General features: G+C 42.5%; 5 protein-coding genes and 1 pseudogene across 5 annotated transcripts; 1 reads left to right on the top strand and 5 right to left on the bottom strand.

Annotated features, from left to right (window-relative positions):
- Positions 1-4,582: 4,582 nt before the first annotated feature.
- Positions 4,583-5,066, bottom strand: LOC118820945 (annotated as a pseudogene).
- A 572-nt stretch (positions 5,067-5,638) lies between these two features.
- LOC118820946 (histone H2B) lies at positions 5,639-6,911 on the bottom strand. The gene has a single exon (XM_036589299.1). It carries the CDS (start codon positions 6,878-6,880, stop codon positions 6,506-6,508), a length of 375 nt encoding a protein of 124 aa, XP_036445192.1. The 5' UTR covers positions 6,881-6,911; the 3' UTR covers positions 5,639-6,505.
- Positions 6,912-7,851: 940 nt separating this feature from the next.
- Positions 7,852-9,079, top strand: LOC118820952 (histone H4). The gene has a single exon (XM_036589305.1). It carries the CDS (start codon positions 7,874-7,876, stop codon positions 8,183-8,185), a length of 312 nt encoding a protein of 103 aa, XP_036445198.1. The 5' UTR covers positions 7,852-7,873; the 3' UTR covers positions 8,186-9,079.
- Positions 9,080-9,739: 660 nt separating this feature from the next.
- Positions 9,740-10,354, bottom strand: LOC118820941 (histone H3). Its single transcript, XM_036589294.1, has one exon. The coding sequence runs from the start codon at positions 10,221-10,223 to the stop codon at positions 9,813-9,815; it is 411 nt and encodes a 136-aa protein (XP_036445187.1). The 5' UTR covers positions 10,224-10,354; the 3' UTR covers positions 9,740-9,812.
- A 190-nt stretch (positions 10,355-10,544) lies between these two features.
- LOC118820954 (histone H2A-like) lies at positions 10,545-11,307 on the bottom strand. The gene has a single exon (XM_036589307.1). The coding sequence runs from the start codon at positions 11,182-11,184 to the stop codon at positions 10,798-10,800; it is 387 nt and encodes a 128-aa protein (XP_036445200.1). The 5' UTR covers positions 11,185-11,307; the 3' UTR covers positions 10,545-10,797.
- A 1,568-nt stretch (positions 11,308-12,875) lies between these two features.
- On the bottom strand, positions 12,876-14,195 carry LOC118820947 (histone H2B). The gene has a single exon (XM_036589300.1). The coding sequence runs from the start codon at positions 14,054-14,056 to the stop codon at positions 13,682-13,684; it is 375 nt and encodes a 124-aa protein (XP_036445193.1). The 5' UTR covers positions 14,057-14,195; the 3' UTR covers positions 12,876-13,681.
- Between the last annotated feature and the right edge of the window lie 4,508 nt (positions 14,196-18,703).

Below are 18,703 nucleotides of genomic sequence, written 5' to 3' on the forward strand. Positions count from 1 at the left end.
GTGGGCTACAGCCGGTTCAGACAGAATTTTGTGGGCTACAGTCGGGTCAGACAGAATTTTGTAGGCTACAGTCGGGTCAGACAGAATTTTGTGGGCTACAGTCGGTTCAGACAGAATTTTGTGGGCTACAGTCGGTTCAGACAGAATTTTGTAGGCTACAGTCGGGTCAGACAGAATTTTGTAGGCTACAGTCGGGTCAGACAGAATTTTGTGGGCTACAGTCGGTTCAGACAGAATTTTGTAGGCTACAGTCGGTCAGACAGAATTTTGTAGGCTACAGTCGGGTCAGACAGAATTTTGTGGGCTACAGTCGGTTCAGACAGAATTTTGTAGGCTACAGCCGGTTCAGACGGAACTTTGTGGGCTACAGTCGGTTCAGACAGAATTTTGTGGGCTACAGTCGGTTCAGACAGAATTTTGTTGGCTACAGTCGGTTCAGACAGAATTTTGTGGGCTACAGTCGGTTCAGACGGAACTTTGTGGGCTACAGTCGGTTCAGACGGAACTTTGTGGGCTGGGATACTGGGATTTTGATCTGCCAGTGAGATGACACTTTTTCCTGGGAAGTCCATGGTTATTTTGATAAGACAACAAATCAGATAACTATGGCCATGGACTGTTGAGCGATTGGACCCGACTCTGTCTTTCATATTTGGTGGTTAATTACTGTACATACTTCAAATCATCATTCTGGGCTGTTGTGGTGAAGTGTGAGAAGCGATCAGCCATTCCTTTCAGTCTGTGCAGAGAGATCACATCGACCCCCAACTCCTCAAACTCGCGCTCCTCCAGCTCTGCACAGTCAAATATAAGCACTATTAACAAACTAACAGCCTCATTGTGTTTTGATAAGTAATCTTAAAGTTTTCTTATGAGTAAGTACTTTTAGTTTCAGTCAAGCAAAGTGCTCTAAAGAGTTCTGCAGTTCTCTTAACTATCTTAACTGATGGCTGTGAAATCTTACCAAATTCTGTTGATGGAGTGATGAAGCAGAGCAAGAGCACCACCCACAGGATGAGTGGATGTCCCTGAGCTGCGGCCATCATCTGTTCTTCAGCTTTCACTTCAAATTACTTCAAAGATAGACAGATAGACACAGCCTTCATGTGAGTGGAGTAGAAGTTCAGCCTCACCACTCGTCCTCTTTGAAAAACACCAGCCACTGTGTCAGCACAGCTCTGCAATTCTGTCTAAAAGATGTGCTCTGTGTTCAGTTTTCAACATAAAATGCAGTCATTCAATCATATAAGCATTTAATCACATACTGGTTGTGTTTTTGGGCACTTAAATACTTTTTACTCACTGTTAGGTGTGACTTTGACATGCTAATTATGAAGTGAGACCATTGGTGCTAGTTGTTCACAAAACATTCTCATTATTTAATGCGACAAGATTAAACCAACAAGCCATGATGCATTCGGTCATTTTTAGAGAAATGCTGGAACTTTGATCTGTTCTGTTTGGTTTTAAGAGCTTATGTAGTGTAACAGCTCTGCTGAAATGAGAGCTCTCAGTGAGAGAGAGAAGAGCGTTTGAAGCCTGTTGATTGGTCCTGTGTGCTCTTTATGCAGGCAGAGAAAATAAATGCCACCTCACATAAAAGCTGATATGTTGGTGTCATCACTTCAATCATCATTCAACTCTACACAGCGTAGATGTTAAATAATTCTTTACTAGTTTGTCTATTATTTTATATGTTGCAGTTAAAACGGTCCTGAATTCTGGAGGTGAGGTATCCCCCTCAGCCCCCCTCATCTGGACCTTAGTACTCAATTCCTCAATACTCAAACACAATTCCTGTGTTCTTTCTTTTTTCCCCCTCAACCAGGTGCCTTATTAAACATCTCAACTCTGAAATCTGTTTATTCTCCATGGCGACTTCAGTACGGACTGAATTCAGGACAGTAGCTATTCCAGAATAACAGTTCCTACCTTCACCATCTCATCATTAACTCCAGATAAGAAAACAGCATCACACAAACATCCTAACTAGACTAAACCTCCTAAATCCTGTCCTAACTTTTTCACACACACATTTGAAAGGGTCCAGCTTGTGCCACTGGCCACCAGCAGAGGGCAACAATGGCAAAGTGCTATTATCTTGAGGAAAACTAGTTCTGAGAAGCCCATTTAAGGCTGTGGCAAATAGCAAAATAGCAGTCAGTGTCACACCTTTGTAGAAGGGTGACAAGCATGGTACTGAAGTGTCTGTCTCAAAAACCAAAAGACGGAAAAGAAGGAAAAAAGTTAAAAAGGGAAACAGCCCCAAAGAAAAGAGAAAGGAAAAGAGAAGAGGCTTACAGGAGAAACAGCTCCTAAGGAAAAGCAGAGTTAAGCTTGTTTCTTGCTGCCTCAGCGTCGCTTTGTCTGCCCTTTCCTGCTGTTTTTCCACCCCAAATCTTAGGTGGTAACGCAACGGATGATGATACGAACGGGTCAGTCCCTGCTCAGAGTGCTCTCGCCACAAAAGTTCCCATCCACACCAAATACCATTTATTTAAATTGCATAATAATAATAATAATAATAATAATAGCGGCAATTATAATTGTATACCTTTCATTCATTGTCATTTAAAGCTTTGTTCACAGGTTTCACTCTCTGGGTCTGCCCCCTCTCCTGCCGTCCTGTCACAACCTTAATTTAGTAGGTAAGTGTTCTAAAAGTTTTCTCCTAAAATGTAGAAAGTAACTGTATTCTGAATACTAACTCTACAAAATGTAACTTGGACTGACAGATACTTAATTTCTGTATTCTGAATGTGTATTTACAACACTTGTATTCCAATACATCCCAAACCTCTGTGTGCGTGTGTGGTAGAAAACCTAACTGACCATAGAAACCCTTATTGGGCACTGCAGAGTTTAGTAAGTTTATTAATTCTGTTCTACATTAAAACCCAGCTGAGTTCAGCTCTTTAAAGCAGCATTGAGCAGAATTTCTAATAACATCCTTAAAAAGTTCTGACTACCTGAAACATCTCCAGATACACAGAAGAACAGCTTACCTGTGTTGAGGTTTCAGCCTTTGTGGTCCTGCTGGAGCACGAGAGCATTTTATACAGTGCAGGTGGAGCACTTTCAGACTGAGCAGCTGCTTCAGCCACTCCCCAGCTGGAATTTCAAAGTTTATTCACGGTTGAAAAAACGGATTATGGAACGATTTTGAAAGATGAATCAACGTTGATATTGCGACGTTGTTTCAACGTCTTACCTTTCAACATCGAGTCTCCCAGATAGCAAAACTCAGTTGGGCCGCATCTGGGCCGAATACTTCATACCAAGCTTAAACCTCGTTGGCCGAGACTTTGGATTGTATCTCTGCCCAATTCTGGCCTAAATGCTCGGCTTACATCCAGATACGTTGTGCTATTAACACTCCCAGCTAGCAAAACATACTCAATTTAGTTCCATACAGTTTCTGCAATTCAGCACTTTTACTGATGATAGTTTGATGAAATACATTTAAAGTCAATCTGAAATCAAAATGGAACTTTACCCTTTCTTAGTTCATTTTACTTTATTAACCACCATGGTCTTATTAATTCATCACATAACACAATTCTTATTTCACCATAATCTTCTATAAAAGTGTAGTTACTTGTGCAAAAAATAAATGAATATATAGTGCATTATGATTTCCAATTCACAACTTAAAAACAAGTACTTTGGTACTTTAACTCAAATACTTGTACTTTAAGAATTTCTACTTTTACTCAGGTTCAGTAGTTTTGTACTTTGCTCTCTCCTGGTGAGAAGAGCTTCCATAGCTTGAAATATGGTGGTTAATAGGGAGCGTAGAAGTAAAAGAGGAAAAAGACACTGAAACAGGACTTATAATAAAGTGTCACAAAACTGTTCTTCCCCCATCGTTATTACAGCCAATCCTGAGAAAGGGAAAGGTATACTTGTGCTGACGTGTGGTTAAGATATAAAATAGCCAAACACAGACAGACAGACTTGTTTTGGGTGATTGCAGACAGAAAATGAGTGGAATCAAACCAGCGGCCAGCAGAAAAAGAAAGGAAAATAAAGGTTGCCTCCATGCCTGAAAAATGCTGTTGGTATATGAAGGACGTGCAGGTGACCAACCAGAACAAGGAGATTTCAGAAACATTACTCTGCCTGACCTCTGGTCAGTGACGCAGTGATTTCTTGTACTAGCATTAAACGGTTTTATTGGCTCCCCTCGCGTTGGTTAAACGGTATTGGGCGTCTTGAATGTGCCCGCCTCCCTACGCGTCTAAACCTTATTGGGCGTCTTCTGCCGCGCCAACATTTTCAAATCACAAGACACCGCCCCTGCGCTTTGGCGGGCTCCTGAACCGCTTTATGTTCTTTTTTGCACGCCCTCTGTAGTGTTACTCAGATTTTTGCCTTTCATTACTCGCCTGCTGTGTCACCTTCACTCAGGTAGATACACAGACGTTCATGTAAGTTTGTTCGCCTTATGTGCTCGAATAGAATAGGAGCTTCTAAACTTTATTCCATATCCAATCGTGGATCATGCGGTGACCCTTTTATTTCGCTCAAATGTACACAACCTGTACCAATCGATACCAATCAATTTTTTTCTTTGCATTGAATAAGAAATATAAAAGAAAGTGCACTTTCTGTTGCTAAGGTGGGTGGCTCTTAAAAGAGCCTTTGTTTTTTTTCCAGTTTAGCGGAAAAACCCAGTTTACTTGGTCTTGACCGCCTTCTCGGTCTTCTTGGGCAGCAGTACAGCCTGAATGTTGGGCAGCACGCCACCCTGAGCGATGGTCACTCCTCCGAGCAGTTTGTTGAGCTCCTCGTCGTTACGAACGGCCAGCTGCAGATGACGAGGAATGATACGGGTCTTCTTGTTGTCGCGAGCGGCGTTGCCGGCCAACTCAAGGATCTCAGCGGTCAGATACTCCAACACGGCAGCCAAGTAGACGGGAGCGCCGGCGCCGACGCGCTCGGCGTAGTTCCCTTTGCGCAGCAGCCTGTGAACACGGCCCACAGGGAACTGCAGCCCGGCGCGGGAGGAGCGAGTCTTGGCCTTCGCTCTAGCTTTACCTCCGGTTTTTCCCTCTTCCACTCATTTTCACTTCCTTTCGCTTTGCAGAACTAAGCTGAAATAGAAGACAACGGTCTCTGGTCACCCTCCATATAGGCAAAGCTGCTGTGTTTCTATTGGCTAAAATGCGATGACTTCCAACAACCAATCATATTAGCGTCGTCAAAGTTTAGGGTCCGCCCACCGCTCCTCTCCATGCTCTCTGCTTCTCTCCCTCCCCTTTGAACGCACGCGCGCGCGTGTGTGTGTGTGAGAGAGAGAAAAAGAAAAATAGATAAAATACATAAAATACTTTGGAAGATAAAGATGAATTATTGATTATATTAGGAGGTCCATCAGTGTCCACTGCAGCCAAATATCCAGGACAGTGAGTGACCTACAAACCACAACCTTTCCTTTCACTGTTATATATGCATATGAAATTACAAAAATACATTTGACAATTAATATTTTTGTCTCGTTATTTGCTGCAGACACATATTAAATAGTTTTTATTACTGTATATATTTTTATAATATTGATTAGACTTTCTCCTTGTATTATCAATATTGGTTTTGGTATTATGATAATTATTATTATTATTATTATTATTATTATTTTGTTGTTTTTATTACTATTATAACTTCTGATCATTTTTGGAGTACTTTAATAATACAAATGTAAATTTGTCACGTCAGTAAAGAAAATCTGAACTGAGAGAGAAAGAGATGAAGACAAAGAAGAAAACAAAGAAAGTCCCTGTTTTCCGCTGTTTTTCTACCCCATTTCCGCTCCAATTCTCACCCATGTGAAGGGAAACGGCAACTCGATTATAACGTCGAGCCTGGCGCTTTCCAGTAACATCACTGCTGACTGGCAATGACTAATTTTTAAGTGCAACACGAAGGAAAATCCAACTCTTTGAAAGGAAAATGTGGGTGATCCGTTTTATCAATAGAAGAAAAACATCCAGCTGGCCCGCCGGATCCGCGGAGAGCGCGGTTAGATTCAACGGAGCGCTGCCAGGTTTCCCCAAAACACCCCAACGGTTTTACGTGCTGTGACCTAATTATCTGTGAGATATTCATTCAGTCCTGCTGCTGATATCGCAGTGTTATAGTAGTTTCTAGTCTCTCCGTGAATAAAGCACAAAAATATAGCTTGACGATGATTGTGTGTAACTCAGGCAAGCGATACTGACTTTCTGCTCGGTATTTACCAAGCACGACGTGCACCAAAAACAAAACACTGCAGCAGAGCTGAATTTTTCATATGCACATATCCGGGTCTGTTTGTATACGCATTTATACTGCCCATTTCAGCAGAGAAATTAGGCGGGAAAATGGATTCGAACACGGCAAAGCGCTGAGCCTCGAAAGAAACTTTGTGCTTATGTTCACACACAAAACGGCAAAAGGCTCTTTATGCGAAAACGTGGGTGGCTCTTAAAAGAGCCGTTGGGTTTAATGAAGTCTCCGTCACTTCTTACTTGGAGCTGGTGTACTTGGTGACGGCCTTGGTGCCCTCGGACACGGCGTGCTTGGCCAGCTCACCGGGAAGAAGCAGGCGCACGGCGGTCTGGATCTCCCTGGACGTGATGGTGGAGCGTTTGTTGTAATGAGCCAAACGGGACGACTCACCGGCGATGCGCTCGAAGATGTCGTTGACGAACGAGTTCATGATGCCCATCGCCTTGGAGGAAATGCCGGTGTCGGGGTGGACCTGCTTCAGCACCTTGTACACGTAGATAGCGTAGCTCTCCTTCCTGGACTTTCTGCGCTTCTTGCCTCCCTTACCAGCCGTCTTGGTCACGGCTTTCTTGGAGCCCTTCTTCGGGGCGGACTTGGCGGGTTCAGGCATGATTTTCTTCTCTTCGAGTAAAACTGAAGAATGAGGATAAAACTGAAGAATGAGGAGGAGCGCCCGGCACCGGCTTATCTAGACTCCGATATTCAAATTATAGCTCCGCCCTTCTGAACACAGACACACGATCATTGGACAGCAACCAATGGCTCGATTTCCCGACAACTCCCAGCTTCTCGCCCAACCTCTCCTGCTCCTCCTCCTGCTAAAGATTTTTCCTTTGTTCGCCTTCCCGCGCATTCTTAGCTACTGCGTGTCCCTGTCAAGGTCAAAGTTTCAAAGTTTTCACATACGCGGTACAACTAAAAGTGCCTGGATAACTTCCCGCTCACATGAAACACTAAACTAATAAGAAACATCAAATAAAAGAACAATATTCTAGAATATGACAAAATATCTATCTATAAAATTAGATATTTATTCCAAATGTAGCAACGCACACACGCACACACACACACACACGCATATTTAAACAGTATTTTGGTGTTTTATTATTCTTACAGGCTTCTAACTCTATAACAGTGCGTCGCTTTGCGTTTAGAGTAGCTTAGGTTAACGTACTTTGAGATGTAATTATTAAATACTTTTAAAATTAAGATGAAATGTTTTACAATTGATAAAAAAAAATCTTTCTTTTTTGCTCTCTTTCGTTCTTTTTCTTGTTCTTTTTGTTTTGTACTTTAGACATTTTTTTACATTTCGCCTTAAAATGACATGAGATTTAGAAGGCTGTGAAATGATAATGCTAAAAACTGTATTAATAATAGCGATAATTATAGTAATATGAGTGATATTTACTTCATGGCAATATTTGCTTTTTGTTTTCCTTGATTCCACCACGTTGCTGTTTTCTCTGTACTGTCTGTTGTGCGTGGCTCCGCCTCCTGTTCATTGATTTCATCTAGGTCCTGTAGAGGAGTATAACAGGCCGTACGGCGCTCCGCTTGTCACTGGTTCTTTTCGTAGCGTTCAGGAGAGGAACGAAGCAGCATGTCTGGAAGAGGAAAAGGCGGCAAAGGTCTCGGGAAAGGAGGCGCTAAGCGTCACCGTAAAGTGCTCCGCGATAACATCCAGGGCATCACGAAGCCGGCTATCCGCCGTTTGGCTCGCCGTGGCGGTGTCAAGCGTATCTCGGGTCTGATCTACGAGGAGACGCGCGGCGTGCTCAAGGTGTTTCTGGAGAACGTGATCAGGGACGCCGTCACCTACACCGAGCACGCCAAGCGGAAGACCGTCACCGCCATGGATGTGGTTTACGCCCTGAAGCGTCAGGGACGAACCCTGTACGGCTTCGGAGGTTAAGCGTTTGACTCGAACAACGATAAACACAACGGCTCTTTTAAGAGCCCCCCACGTTTCCGCTTAAAGAGCTTTTTCTGTTATGTGACTTCAAACATGATGTTTTGTAGAGGTGGAGAAAACGTTACTTGGAGTTCCGCCATAAATAAAATTAAAAAAATAAATGGATCAGTAAATTAATCAATAAATAAAAGAAAAACTATATATTGCAATTGTGAATAAACACGTTTCTTTAATTTGCAGTTATATATTTCTCAATTTATTTCTGTATTGTTTTATTAATGCCTTTTTTTAAAATATTTTCCCGTATCTATATTTTTATTTATTTTTTCATTAATTCATTTATTTATTTCTGTATTTCGTCGTTCATATGATTAGGGGGCGTGTTTTTCACGTTGAGGCTTAGCAGTCAAGACCAGGAGGAGAAGAGCTGATTAAACTGCTCTTTCACTCCATAAAGAGCTGCAATGTCACGAACAGACAGACCTGCCAATGAATAACTCTCGATGGCTCCACAGGCCGTGTGTGAGACGGGCGTCCGAATGTCTGAGTTTGATCTGAATTCTACAGAAAAAGACGCTGAAACTCCTCCTCCAAAGCTCTGAACACTACGGCTTGACCTCTGAATCAGCAGAGGCAGCAAAATGGAGCAAACTGTCCCCACAGCCTCCAACGGAAGAGTCAATAATCCGGACCTGCATTTTCAGCCAGATCAGCCGAGACTCTCAGATCTCTGACTGTCTGCTGCTGTAAGAAGCCGTTACTGTACTGTCTGGTCCTCAGTTACCGCTGAGAGAGCAAGACAAATACAATCGATCTACAGAAACTGACATCGATCAACCAATAGGAGTATTAAGACGCTGTGACATCATTGACTGACAGCCCCTTTATTAGCATGAGGACAAGGAAATACAGAAATAAATAAACAGAGAAATAAAGAAAGAAATTAATAGTCATGGAAATAAATGAATAGAAAAACAAAATGTTAATAAAGAAACAAAAAAAATATATAAAAATGAGTGAGAAGGGGAAATTACTAAATGGACGAATAAATGCAGACATTGATTTATATAAGGTTTTATTTATTCATATATTATTATGTATATTTATTTTTAGATTTATTATTCTTTGGAATTCTACTTCATATTAATTTACTAAGCCATTTATTTTTAATTGTATTTATTTTTCATTTTGGCAAATCTGCTCCTCCATAATCCAGGGTTGTGTCTGTATTTATGAAACACGTTCATGATATATTTCAGATGCTATTTTTACATTGTATAGGCGGGCGCTTAAAGCAGTAATTTTTTTTGGTGTTAATAGTGTTTGGTAAAAATTGAGCAGAAAGCTGTGTAACACGAGCATGTGAAGCAGATCATACTCAAGCCGCTCCTTTTTTTTTTGCCTTACTACGACTGAGAGACTCGAATCTGTTCCACTACACTAGTCAAAATGAATACCAGTGGCAGAACTATCTCAGACAGATAGTTAAGTCGCAGTACTTTGTACAGTACTTTCGAAGTAACTTTGAGATTACCAGGATAGTTGCTCTTTTGGACAGAGAAGTGAGGGGGCTCTTAAAAGAGCCGTTGGGGTGTTTTGGGGGAAACCTGGCAGCGCTCCGTTGAATTTAAGCGCGCTCTCCTCTGATACGGCGGGCCAGCTGGATATCTTTAGGCATGATGGTGACTCTCTTGGCGTGGATGGCGCACAGGTTAGTGTCCTCGAACAGACCCACCAAGTACGCCTCGCTAGCCTCCTGCAGGGCCATGACGGCAGAGCTCTGGAAGCGGAGATCGGTCTTGAAGTCCTGAGCGATCTCCCGCACCAGGCGCTGGAAGGGCAGCTTGCGGATCAGCAGCTCTGTGGATTTCTGGTAACGACGGATCTCCCTGAGAGCCACGGTGCCGGGCCTGTAACGGTGAGGCTTCTTGACGCCACCGGTAGCCGGGGCGCTCTTACGAGCAGCCTTGGTAGCCAGCTGCTTCCTCGGAGCTTTGCCACCGGTGGACTTACGGGCGGTCTGTTTGGTTCTTGCCATGATGTCAAACTGCACTCCTCCCTACCAAAGCTATAGAATAAGTTTAGACACATACCGCGGCGCTTTTAAGCGCTCGAGCTGCTCGCCGCTCATTGGGCGTCTTGAATGTGCCCGCCTCCCATTGGACGACTCCCTACGCGTTGGCTGAACGCTATTGGGCGTCAACATTTTGAAATCACAAGACTCTGCCCCAACGCCTTGGCGGGCTCCTGAACCACATTATCTCCTACATGTCGTGTGTAACGTTCGTCAGATTTTTGGTTCTTTCATTATTACACGCCATTTATTTCACTTTCACGCGCGTAGCTGTACAGACGCCTATGTAGATTTGTTCACCTTGTGTTCAAGTAAAATGAAAGCTAAATTGAACGCAGTATGCAATCGCGGGACGTGGCGATGCTGTGATCCTTTTATTTCGTTTTAATGTACACAGTAACCTGACACAACTGATCGAAAACCGCTTTTGTACGGTTTTTACATGGGAAATGAAAAGGAAACGTGCACTTTTGTTGCTAAGGTGGGTGGCTCTTAAAAGAGCCTTTGTTTTTTTTCCAGTTTAGCGGAAAAACCCAGTTTACTTGGTCTTGGCCGCCTTCTCGGTCTTCTTGGGCAGCAGTACAGCCTGAATGTTGGGCAGCACGCCACCCTGAGCGATGGTCACTCCTCCGAGCAGTTTGTTGAGCTCCTCGTCGTTACGAACAGCCAGCTGCAGATGACGAGGAATGATACGGGTCTTCTTGTTGTCGCGAGCGGCGTTGCCGGCCAACTCAAGGATCTCAGCGGTCAGATACTCCAACACGGCAGCCAAGTAGACGGGAGCGCCGGCGCCGACGCGCTCGGCGTAGTTCCCTTTGCGCAGCAGCCTGTGAACACGGCCCACAGGGAACTGCAGCCCGGCGCGGGAGGAGCGAGTCTTGGCCTTCGCTCTAGCTTTACCTCCGGTTTTCCCTCTTCCACTCATTTTCACTTCCTTTCGCTTTGCAGAACTAAGCTGAAATAGAAGACAACGGTCTCTGGTCGCCCTCCATATAGGCAAAGCTGCTGTGTTTCTATTGGCTAAAATGCGATGACTTCCAACAACCAATCATATTAGCGTCGTCAAAGTTTAGGGTCCGCCCACCGCTCCTCTCCATGCTCTCTGCTTCTCCCCCTCCCCTTCGTGTGTGTGTGTTGTGTGTGTGTGTGTGTGTGTGTGTGTGTGTGTGTGTGACAGAGAGAGAGAGAGAGAGAGAGAGAATACATAAGATACTTTGGAAAATAAAGATTTTGATTATATTAGGAGGTCCATCAGCCAGATATGTATGAGTGACATTCACTCCAGGACAGTGAGAGACCACCAAACCACAACTTGCCCTTTTATGTAGCATAGGTGTGCTTTTATATATTGATGTGTGCTGCAGACACATATTAAATAGATTTTGTTTTATTGTTGTATATACTTTTATATCATTAATTTCATTATTTTCTCTTTATTGTTTTATTGCTATCATGGTTTTGTAATTATTATTATACAAAGAGATGAAGACAAGGAAAGAAACAAATAAAGTCCCTGTTTTCTCGCTGTTTTTCTAACCCATTTTCGCTCCTATTCTCATTCATGTAAATGCAAACGGCAACTTGACTATAATGTCGAGCCTGGCGCTTTCCAATAATGTCACTACTGACTAGCAATGACTAATTTTTAAGTGCAACACGAAGAAAAATCTAACTCACCGCTACCTTCTTGGCTTTTTGGCAGCTTCTTTTGCTTCTTGTTGAGCTTGAAAGAGCCTGATGCACCGGTGCCTTTGGTTTGCGCCAGACTGCATTCCGTCAAAAGGCTCTTGACGGCGAGCTTGACGCGGAACTAACCCTAACCCCCACGGGGCCAGAGCCTGCTCTCTGCTGATGTGCTGTTGTACAAAATGTAAATGAACTTTGACTTGACAAGTAGGAAATAACCCCAAGCTCACATGGAAAACATTATTATATTATTATATTTTACTGTATGGCTCTCCCTGTGTGTGTGTGTGTGGGTGACCCTCAGTATGAAAGCAAAGTGCAGTGGTGTGTGCCAAGTGGGCCCAATCTAGGAGAGGCACACACTCAGAGAATAACCTGTTTGTTCCATCTGAGAACTAAAATGTCTTTGAAGGAGAAAAGCACATACGCAGAGAGACTTAGTTATAACCATATTGAATAGTGGGAATACACAAAGTGAATAAAGTTTAAAGGTCTAGGCCTGATTGTGGCCTTGGCCTATGATTATCTTTGAAAATATATTTTACTTCTTGGTTTGGAAATAATGGAATAATTATGGATAAAAAATCACTAATGACATTAATAATGGTGTGAAAGGTAATAACCTATGTAAGGTTTGGATATAATGGTGTTCAAAGTAATCATGAAAGTTGGAGATAATGATGTGTAACTCAAAAGATTTGTAACATTTGGGATGGGCAAGGTGGGGTCATCACCTTACTCTGACCTCAGCAACAGTCAAGGTCTTGCCCTAAATCTACTTTCACTTTTACAACTTCACCATGAACCTCAAAAAGGCCTAACTCTACATTTATTGTTACTCTAACTACATGTTAAGCTTGAGGCATAGCTGTAAGACTAATTTAGTCTACTCTAACTACAATATGAGCTTAAAGCCTGGTTCTGTACCTGATTTTAATATTGATGAAATATTTTGCTTGCTTAAACTATATCATCAGCTAAAAGCCCAGCTCTGTACCTGCTATCATTCTACAACTTCCTTATAAGTCATTATAACAGCTCACTATACATCTCAGTACGCTCACTCTTACTCCTTCACAAGCCTGAGGCCCTCCCCTACTTTAACATCATTGTAAGCCTGAGGCCTAGCTTGAAAGCTTTAGTTCACTTTAACTTTTTCTGGAGCCTAAGGCTTTGCCCTACGTTAATCCTATCTACATGATAAGCTCCACAGCCACCTCTATTAACTCTGACCACTTTAGAAGCCAGAGGCTTAGTGATAAGTCTATATAAAACTACTTTTACTTACACTGCCAGCAGCAACAACCTAAGGTTTAGTTCTTAATCTACCTGTACTCATTGGTACTTTAGCATTAGCCTAAGGCCAACTTACTCTAACTGCATAAGTCTTAATGCCTGGTTCTACATCACAGATGTAAGGCCTAGCATCTAACCTACTTTAACTTAGTCTAATTTCATAAACATTTTGCTCACTCATTCATTACACTTCTACAGAACATGAAATATAACTTATTTTACTACAAGCCTTACCATTACCCACACAATAGAGTAACTACTAGCAAGTAATTATGCAGTAAAACAGACTGAAATGCGGACAACCCTAGCTTATATTTTCTCCCCAACTCCGCAGAAACATCCTGCTCTCCCTGACATTCGCAAACGTAAAGGGCTCTTTGTGCGAAAACGTGGGTGGCTCTTAAAAGAGCCGTTGGGTTTAATGAAGTCTCCGTCACTTCTTACTTGGAGCTGGTGTACTTGGTGACGGCCTTGGTGCCCTCGGACACGGCGTGCTTGGCCAGCTCACCGGGAAGAAGCAGGCGCACGGCGGTCTGGATCTCCCTGGACGTGATGGTGGAGCGTTTGTTGTAATGAGCCAAACGGGACGACTCACCGGCGATGCGCTCGAAGATGTCGTTGACGAACGAGTTCATGATGCCCATCGCCTTGGAGGAAATGCCGGTGTCGGGGTGGACCTGCTTCAGCACCTTGTACACGTAGATAGCGTAGCTCTCCTTCCTGGACTTTCTGCGCTTCTTGCCTCCCTTACCAGCCGTCTTGGTCACGGCTTTCTTGGAGCCCTTCTTCGGGGCGGACTTGGCGGGTTCAGGCATGATTTTCTTCTCTTCGAGTAAAACTGAAGAATGAGGAAGCGCGCCCGGCACCGGCTTATCTAGACTCCGATATTCAAATTATAGCTCCGCCCTTCTGAACACAGACACACGATCATTGGACAAATGTCAACGACTCACTTGGCGGACAACTCCCAGCCCCCCCCTTCTCCTCCTCCCCCTCCCAGCTAAAGACTCTTCCTTTGTTCACCTTCCCGCGCATTCTTAGCTATTGAGTATCACGTACAATACAAACGTCCTTATCGGGCTTATTACAAATATAACGTTTCTTTTTTCCCTCATTCCTGAGAATGTTTTGCCCATCAACTCACGAAAGCGCATGAAATAAAATGATAGTACAATTCTAAACATGTTTAAAGGATTTCGAGCTAGTTTAAACATTCGCCACCGCTCCGCTTGTTCCAGTATCAGATTAAGGTCTTGAAAAAGTAAAATTACTAAGGAAGGCATAATATAAAGTTTGGTGATGTTATTGGGTCATAAGGAAAAGCTCTTCTGGTGGGGGTGTGGGGGGCTCTTAAAAGAGCCGTTGTGTTTATCGTTGTTCGAGTCGAGCGCTTAACCTCCGAAGCCGTACAGGGTTCGTCCCTGACGCTTCAGGGCGTAAACCACATCCATGGCGGTGACGGTCTTCCTCTTGGCGTGCTCGGTGTAGGTGACGGCGTCCCTGATCACGTTCTCCAGGAACACCTTGAGCACGCCGCGGGTCTAATTTTAAAAGTATTTAATAATTACAAGTCAAAGTGGGCTAAACTAGACTGCCCTAAACGTAAAGCAACACTGTTATGGAGTAAGAAGCCTGTAAGATTAATAAAACACAAACACCGTATAATTATGCGCGTGTCTGTGTGTGTGTGTGTGTGTGTGTGTGTGTTATATACAATATATTACCGTGTATGAGAGAGTTTATGTAGGAAATAAGTGCTACAGCGCCCATGCACGTGTCACTGATGAAGCTTGGGCGCCATCCTGTGGTCAAACTGTGAATCGGCAAGTCCGAGAAAGACCATTAGACTCATTATTGTAAATGCTGAATTACTGTATGAAATGATGTGGTTTGGCCATAAAATTATACTCTAAAATTATCGTCATTTCATTCACATTTTATTTACGCAGCATCACAAACACAGTAATTCAAGAAGTCACTCAGTCACAATATTTCCACACGTGAAAATGTTTCTGATTCTACGACTTTCACTTTTTGACCACACGATGGCATCCAAGCTCCATCGATGACAAATCGCCCTGAGCCCAAAACACCTGGGGCGGACTGTCTGCACTGTTTTCGCTTCTCTGATCAGCGAATTAGTAATTTAACTACTCACTGGGTGCTGCTGTGGTTCGAGTATCTTTTGGTTATTTTATTTTTATTTCAAAAGCAGTTTTGAAAAACGGGAAATGGGTCAGTTCCCGTTGTTGGTTTTGTTATTGTCATTGGAAAAATCAAGAAATAGCTTCATTTTACAGTTTCAGAAACTAATCATAAAATCAAATAGTAAACAACGGTGGAATAAAGGGTCGTATTTTATTTATCCAAACAAACAAACAAAAAAAATTCCTATCACTTCAACCGCAAATACGCGAGCAGATTGCACGTGTGTGATAAAGGCAGTCAGGCATTAGTGTTGAGCAGACAGGCCCAATCCTGGCATTTTAGGAGACTATATGATGTTTTTACAGCTGTTTCTATATCTGATGTAGTTACTGTATCAGTAAAAACTGAAGCGATATGAGGAAGAGACTCTTAAAGACTCCCGCTTTAACAGCGAAATCATAGAGAAATGAAAGCCCCGCTGCTCAGTAATGATGATTAACGCTGTAATGTGGCGCCGTTAGAGGTGAACTTCATTATAGCGTCTGTGTTTCTGCTCCAGATGTTGTGAGGAAAAAATAATTTGCAGCTTTGCAGCTCCAGATTTGGAGACTCAATTACAGCCCAAAACACCAGGATTAGCGGGAAAAAAGTACAATTTCTTTTATTAAGATTAAGACTCGCCAGCAAACAGGAAACGTCCATCTTCTGTCTGAATGTTTCCTGCACAGTGTCTGTCCCAGCCCACTGAGGGAGGGCGGAGACTCTGTCCGTCTCTCGTTCCAGTTGGTCCAGGGTCCCAAAGCCAGCTTAGTGAACGACTTCAGCAGCTCAGAGAGTTGACTCTGTCCAAGCCCCACCCTCAGAGGCCCAGAGACACGCCTCCTCCTGAGCTCAGACTCCACCTCTTTCTGGTCCAGATCAGATTCGATGTGCAGAACAGCCCTCCTGTTATCTCTCTTACAGTAATCCAGAGCTCTCCCAGCTCATACGCTCAGCACTGACATGGATCAGGGCTGATGAGGCATAAAACACAAACAGACAGGGATGTTTTAGAGTGACTGATTTACAGAAGGTATGTTGTGTTTGTGACACTGAACACTGAGAGAATCAGAGAGCTCGTCCAGTCATGATTTACTGCAGTAACACAGTGAAAGATACAGCGCTGTACGGCTCTATTTCACATTCCTCTTTACTCTGTTGTGCACAAACGTAAAATAAATGACTTGTTTATCTGTAGATGCATGTATTCTGTACATTAAGGTTTATGAAATCATATTTCATTCCTAAAGTCACTCTTGATATCACACAGTGATTATAGGTCTTGATTTCTAAAGAGGGATTTTAAAAATTTCACTAATCTAGTACACACACACTTAAAAATGATGGTTCTTTAAGGGTTTTTAAATAGTTCTGTATAGAACCATGAACACTGAAAGAACCCTCTGTGTGATTGAAGGAGTCTTTGCATCATGAAAGTGTTCTTCAGTTTGATGGTGAATGTGCTGTCGATGGTTCTATACAGTACCTTTTTAAAAAGGTTCTGTTATAACAAACTTCACATCGTAACAATACCTTTTTAGTGCTGTATAGAACACTTTTCAAAAAAGGTTCTGTAAAGAACCATCTACTCCACACTCTCCAACAACATAAACCCTTTCACACCAAAGAACCCTTTAATGATGCAAATCATGTCTTCATAACTGAATGATCATATAAGAGTCCTGTCCAGATTTATATGATCCGAGCTTAATAATGAGTAGGTATTTATGATTGATGATATTTAAGGTTTATAATTGATGAGATTCATGAAGTAGATATTACACCAGAATTCAAACAGCATCACTTTAATACAACAGAATGAAGAAATCGACAGATCAAAATCATGGTTTGCTTCTACATGTAGTAAAATAATTAGCCATATACAAAATACATTCAACAAAATTCACATCTTATATAATTCGCAACAATTAGTTTATAATATAAGTAGTACATTAGTTCCTATCAACACTGGGAAGGGCGGAGCTCTGATTTCTCAATAGATTCTTCTCCACATCCTCCTACTTGCTGTAGTGTTTCTCATTACTGCCTTTTCACCCACATTACATCAAATTTAAGTTTTAATTAGTGTTTGAAAGATCCTGATTTACTGTGGTGGCACAGAACAGAGTGGACTCCACTGCACGTCCTCATTTCCCATTTCTCAGTTGTACACAGTCAAACGGTGATGATTGAGGATGACCAGTCGCCCAGTTTCTGTAGGCAGAGCGTCCTCCATCGGTCCATTCCCAGTCATCACTCAGCAGGCCGATCCAGAAGGACGTGCTGCTCTTCAGCCCTTCTATCTTCACTGCTTCATTCTGGTTCTGATCTCTGATGCTGACCAGGTCAGTGTAGATGTTTCTGCAGTAACTCTGAGCTTGAAACACTGTGTTTCTTGTTTGGTGTTGATGCAACTACAAAAATATACACAACTTCAGAGATGTATTTCAGCCCCCAAATATCCAGCCTACACACCGACCCTTTCAAAAGAACTGACCCTTGTGGCTCATTAATAAACCAGTGAATTCAGTACAGTAATGACTTGCATTACATAAAAATACAGTCAGCTCCATTCAGAGGTGAAAAATTTTGGCTTCTCTAGTTTGATCCAACCACCAGCAGAGCTGTCGAGGCAGTTGGAACAAAATCCTGGGAAGGATTTTTACTTTCAGGACCTGAATTTTACACCTCTGAACTCCATAATTATTGGCATCGTTTGTAAAAATGAATAAAAAAGGTCCTGAAAAATACATCTGCGGCAGACATTTTTTCATGAAAATACTTGGCAATAATTATTTGTACTTATCTGTTCATGTATTAATATGCATATTGATGAAGTCTAGTGTGATGGTCAAGTCAGTATTAAGCCTGACACAAATCGATGTACATTAGAGGGAATGCTGGGAGTTGAAGCTAATATATATGATGTTGAACCAAAGCCAGTTTATGAGGAGTCTTGACTCTTCCTGTTTCCCCTCTTGTATCAAAAACAGGACTGCTAAACAGCAGAGGGCGCCCACGAGCAAGTCCTCAATGAATGGGAGTAAATGGTTGAATTCTCAATGGACTCAATAAATGGTTGGTGGCAAACCACCGAGTTCACTCTTACACACTAAGTGTGCTTTTGCCAATAAAGAATGATTGCCATGGTTAAATAGTGCTTCCATATTTTCCATCAATCTGAAGAACCATTTTACCATGCAAAAAAACCTTTAATCATGCAAAGGATTCATTGAGTGTTTATGGTTCTATACAGAACTATTTTCTTTACTAAA

The sequence above is a fragment of the Colossoma macropomum genome, unplaced genomic scaffold (genome assembly GCF_904425465.1).
Source record: "Colossoma macropomum unplaced genomic scaffold, Colossoma_macropomum, whole genome shotgun sequence".
In the NCBI taxonomy this organism is placed as follows: Eukaryota; Metazoa; Chordata; class Actinopteri; order Characiformes; family Serrasalmidae; genus Colossoma; species Colossoma macropomum.

Excerpts from the sequence above, each read along its gene's own strand:
- LOC118820946 (XM_036589299.1), bottom strand. The coding sequence starts at position 6,880 with ATGCCTGAACCCGCCAAGTCCGCCCCGAAGAAGGGCTCCAAGAAAGCC.
- LOC118820952 (XM_036589305.1), top strand. The coding sequence starts at position 7,874 with ATGTCTGGAAGAGGAAAAGGCGGCAAAGGTCTCGGGAAAGGAGGCGCT.
- LOC118820941 (XM_036589294.1), bottom strand. The coding sequence starts at position 10,223 with ATGGCAAGAACCAAACAGACCGCCCGTAAGTCCACCGGTGGCAAAGCT.
- LOC118820954 (XM_036589307.1), bottom strand. The coding sequence starts at position 11,184 with ATGAGTGGAAGAGGGAAAACCGGAGGTAAAGCTAGAGCGAAGGCCAAG.
- LOC118820947 (XM_036589300.1), bottom strand. The coding sequence starts at position 14,056 with ATGCCTGAACCCGCCAAGTCCGCCCCGAAGAAGGGCTCCAAGAAAGCC.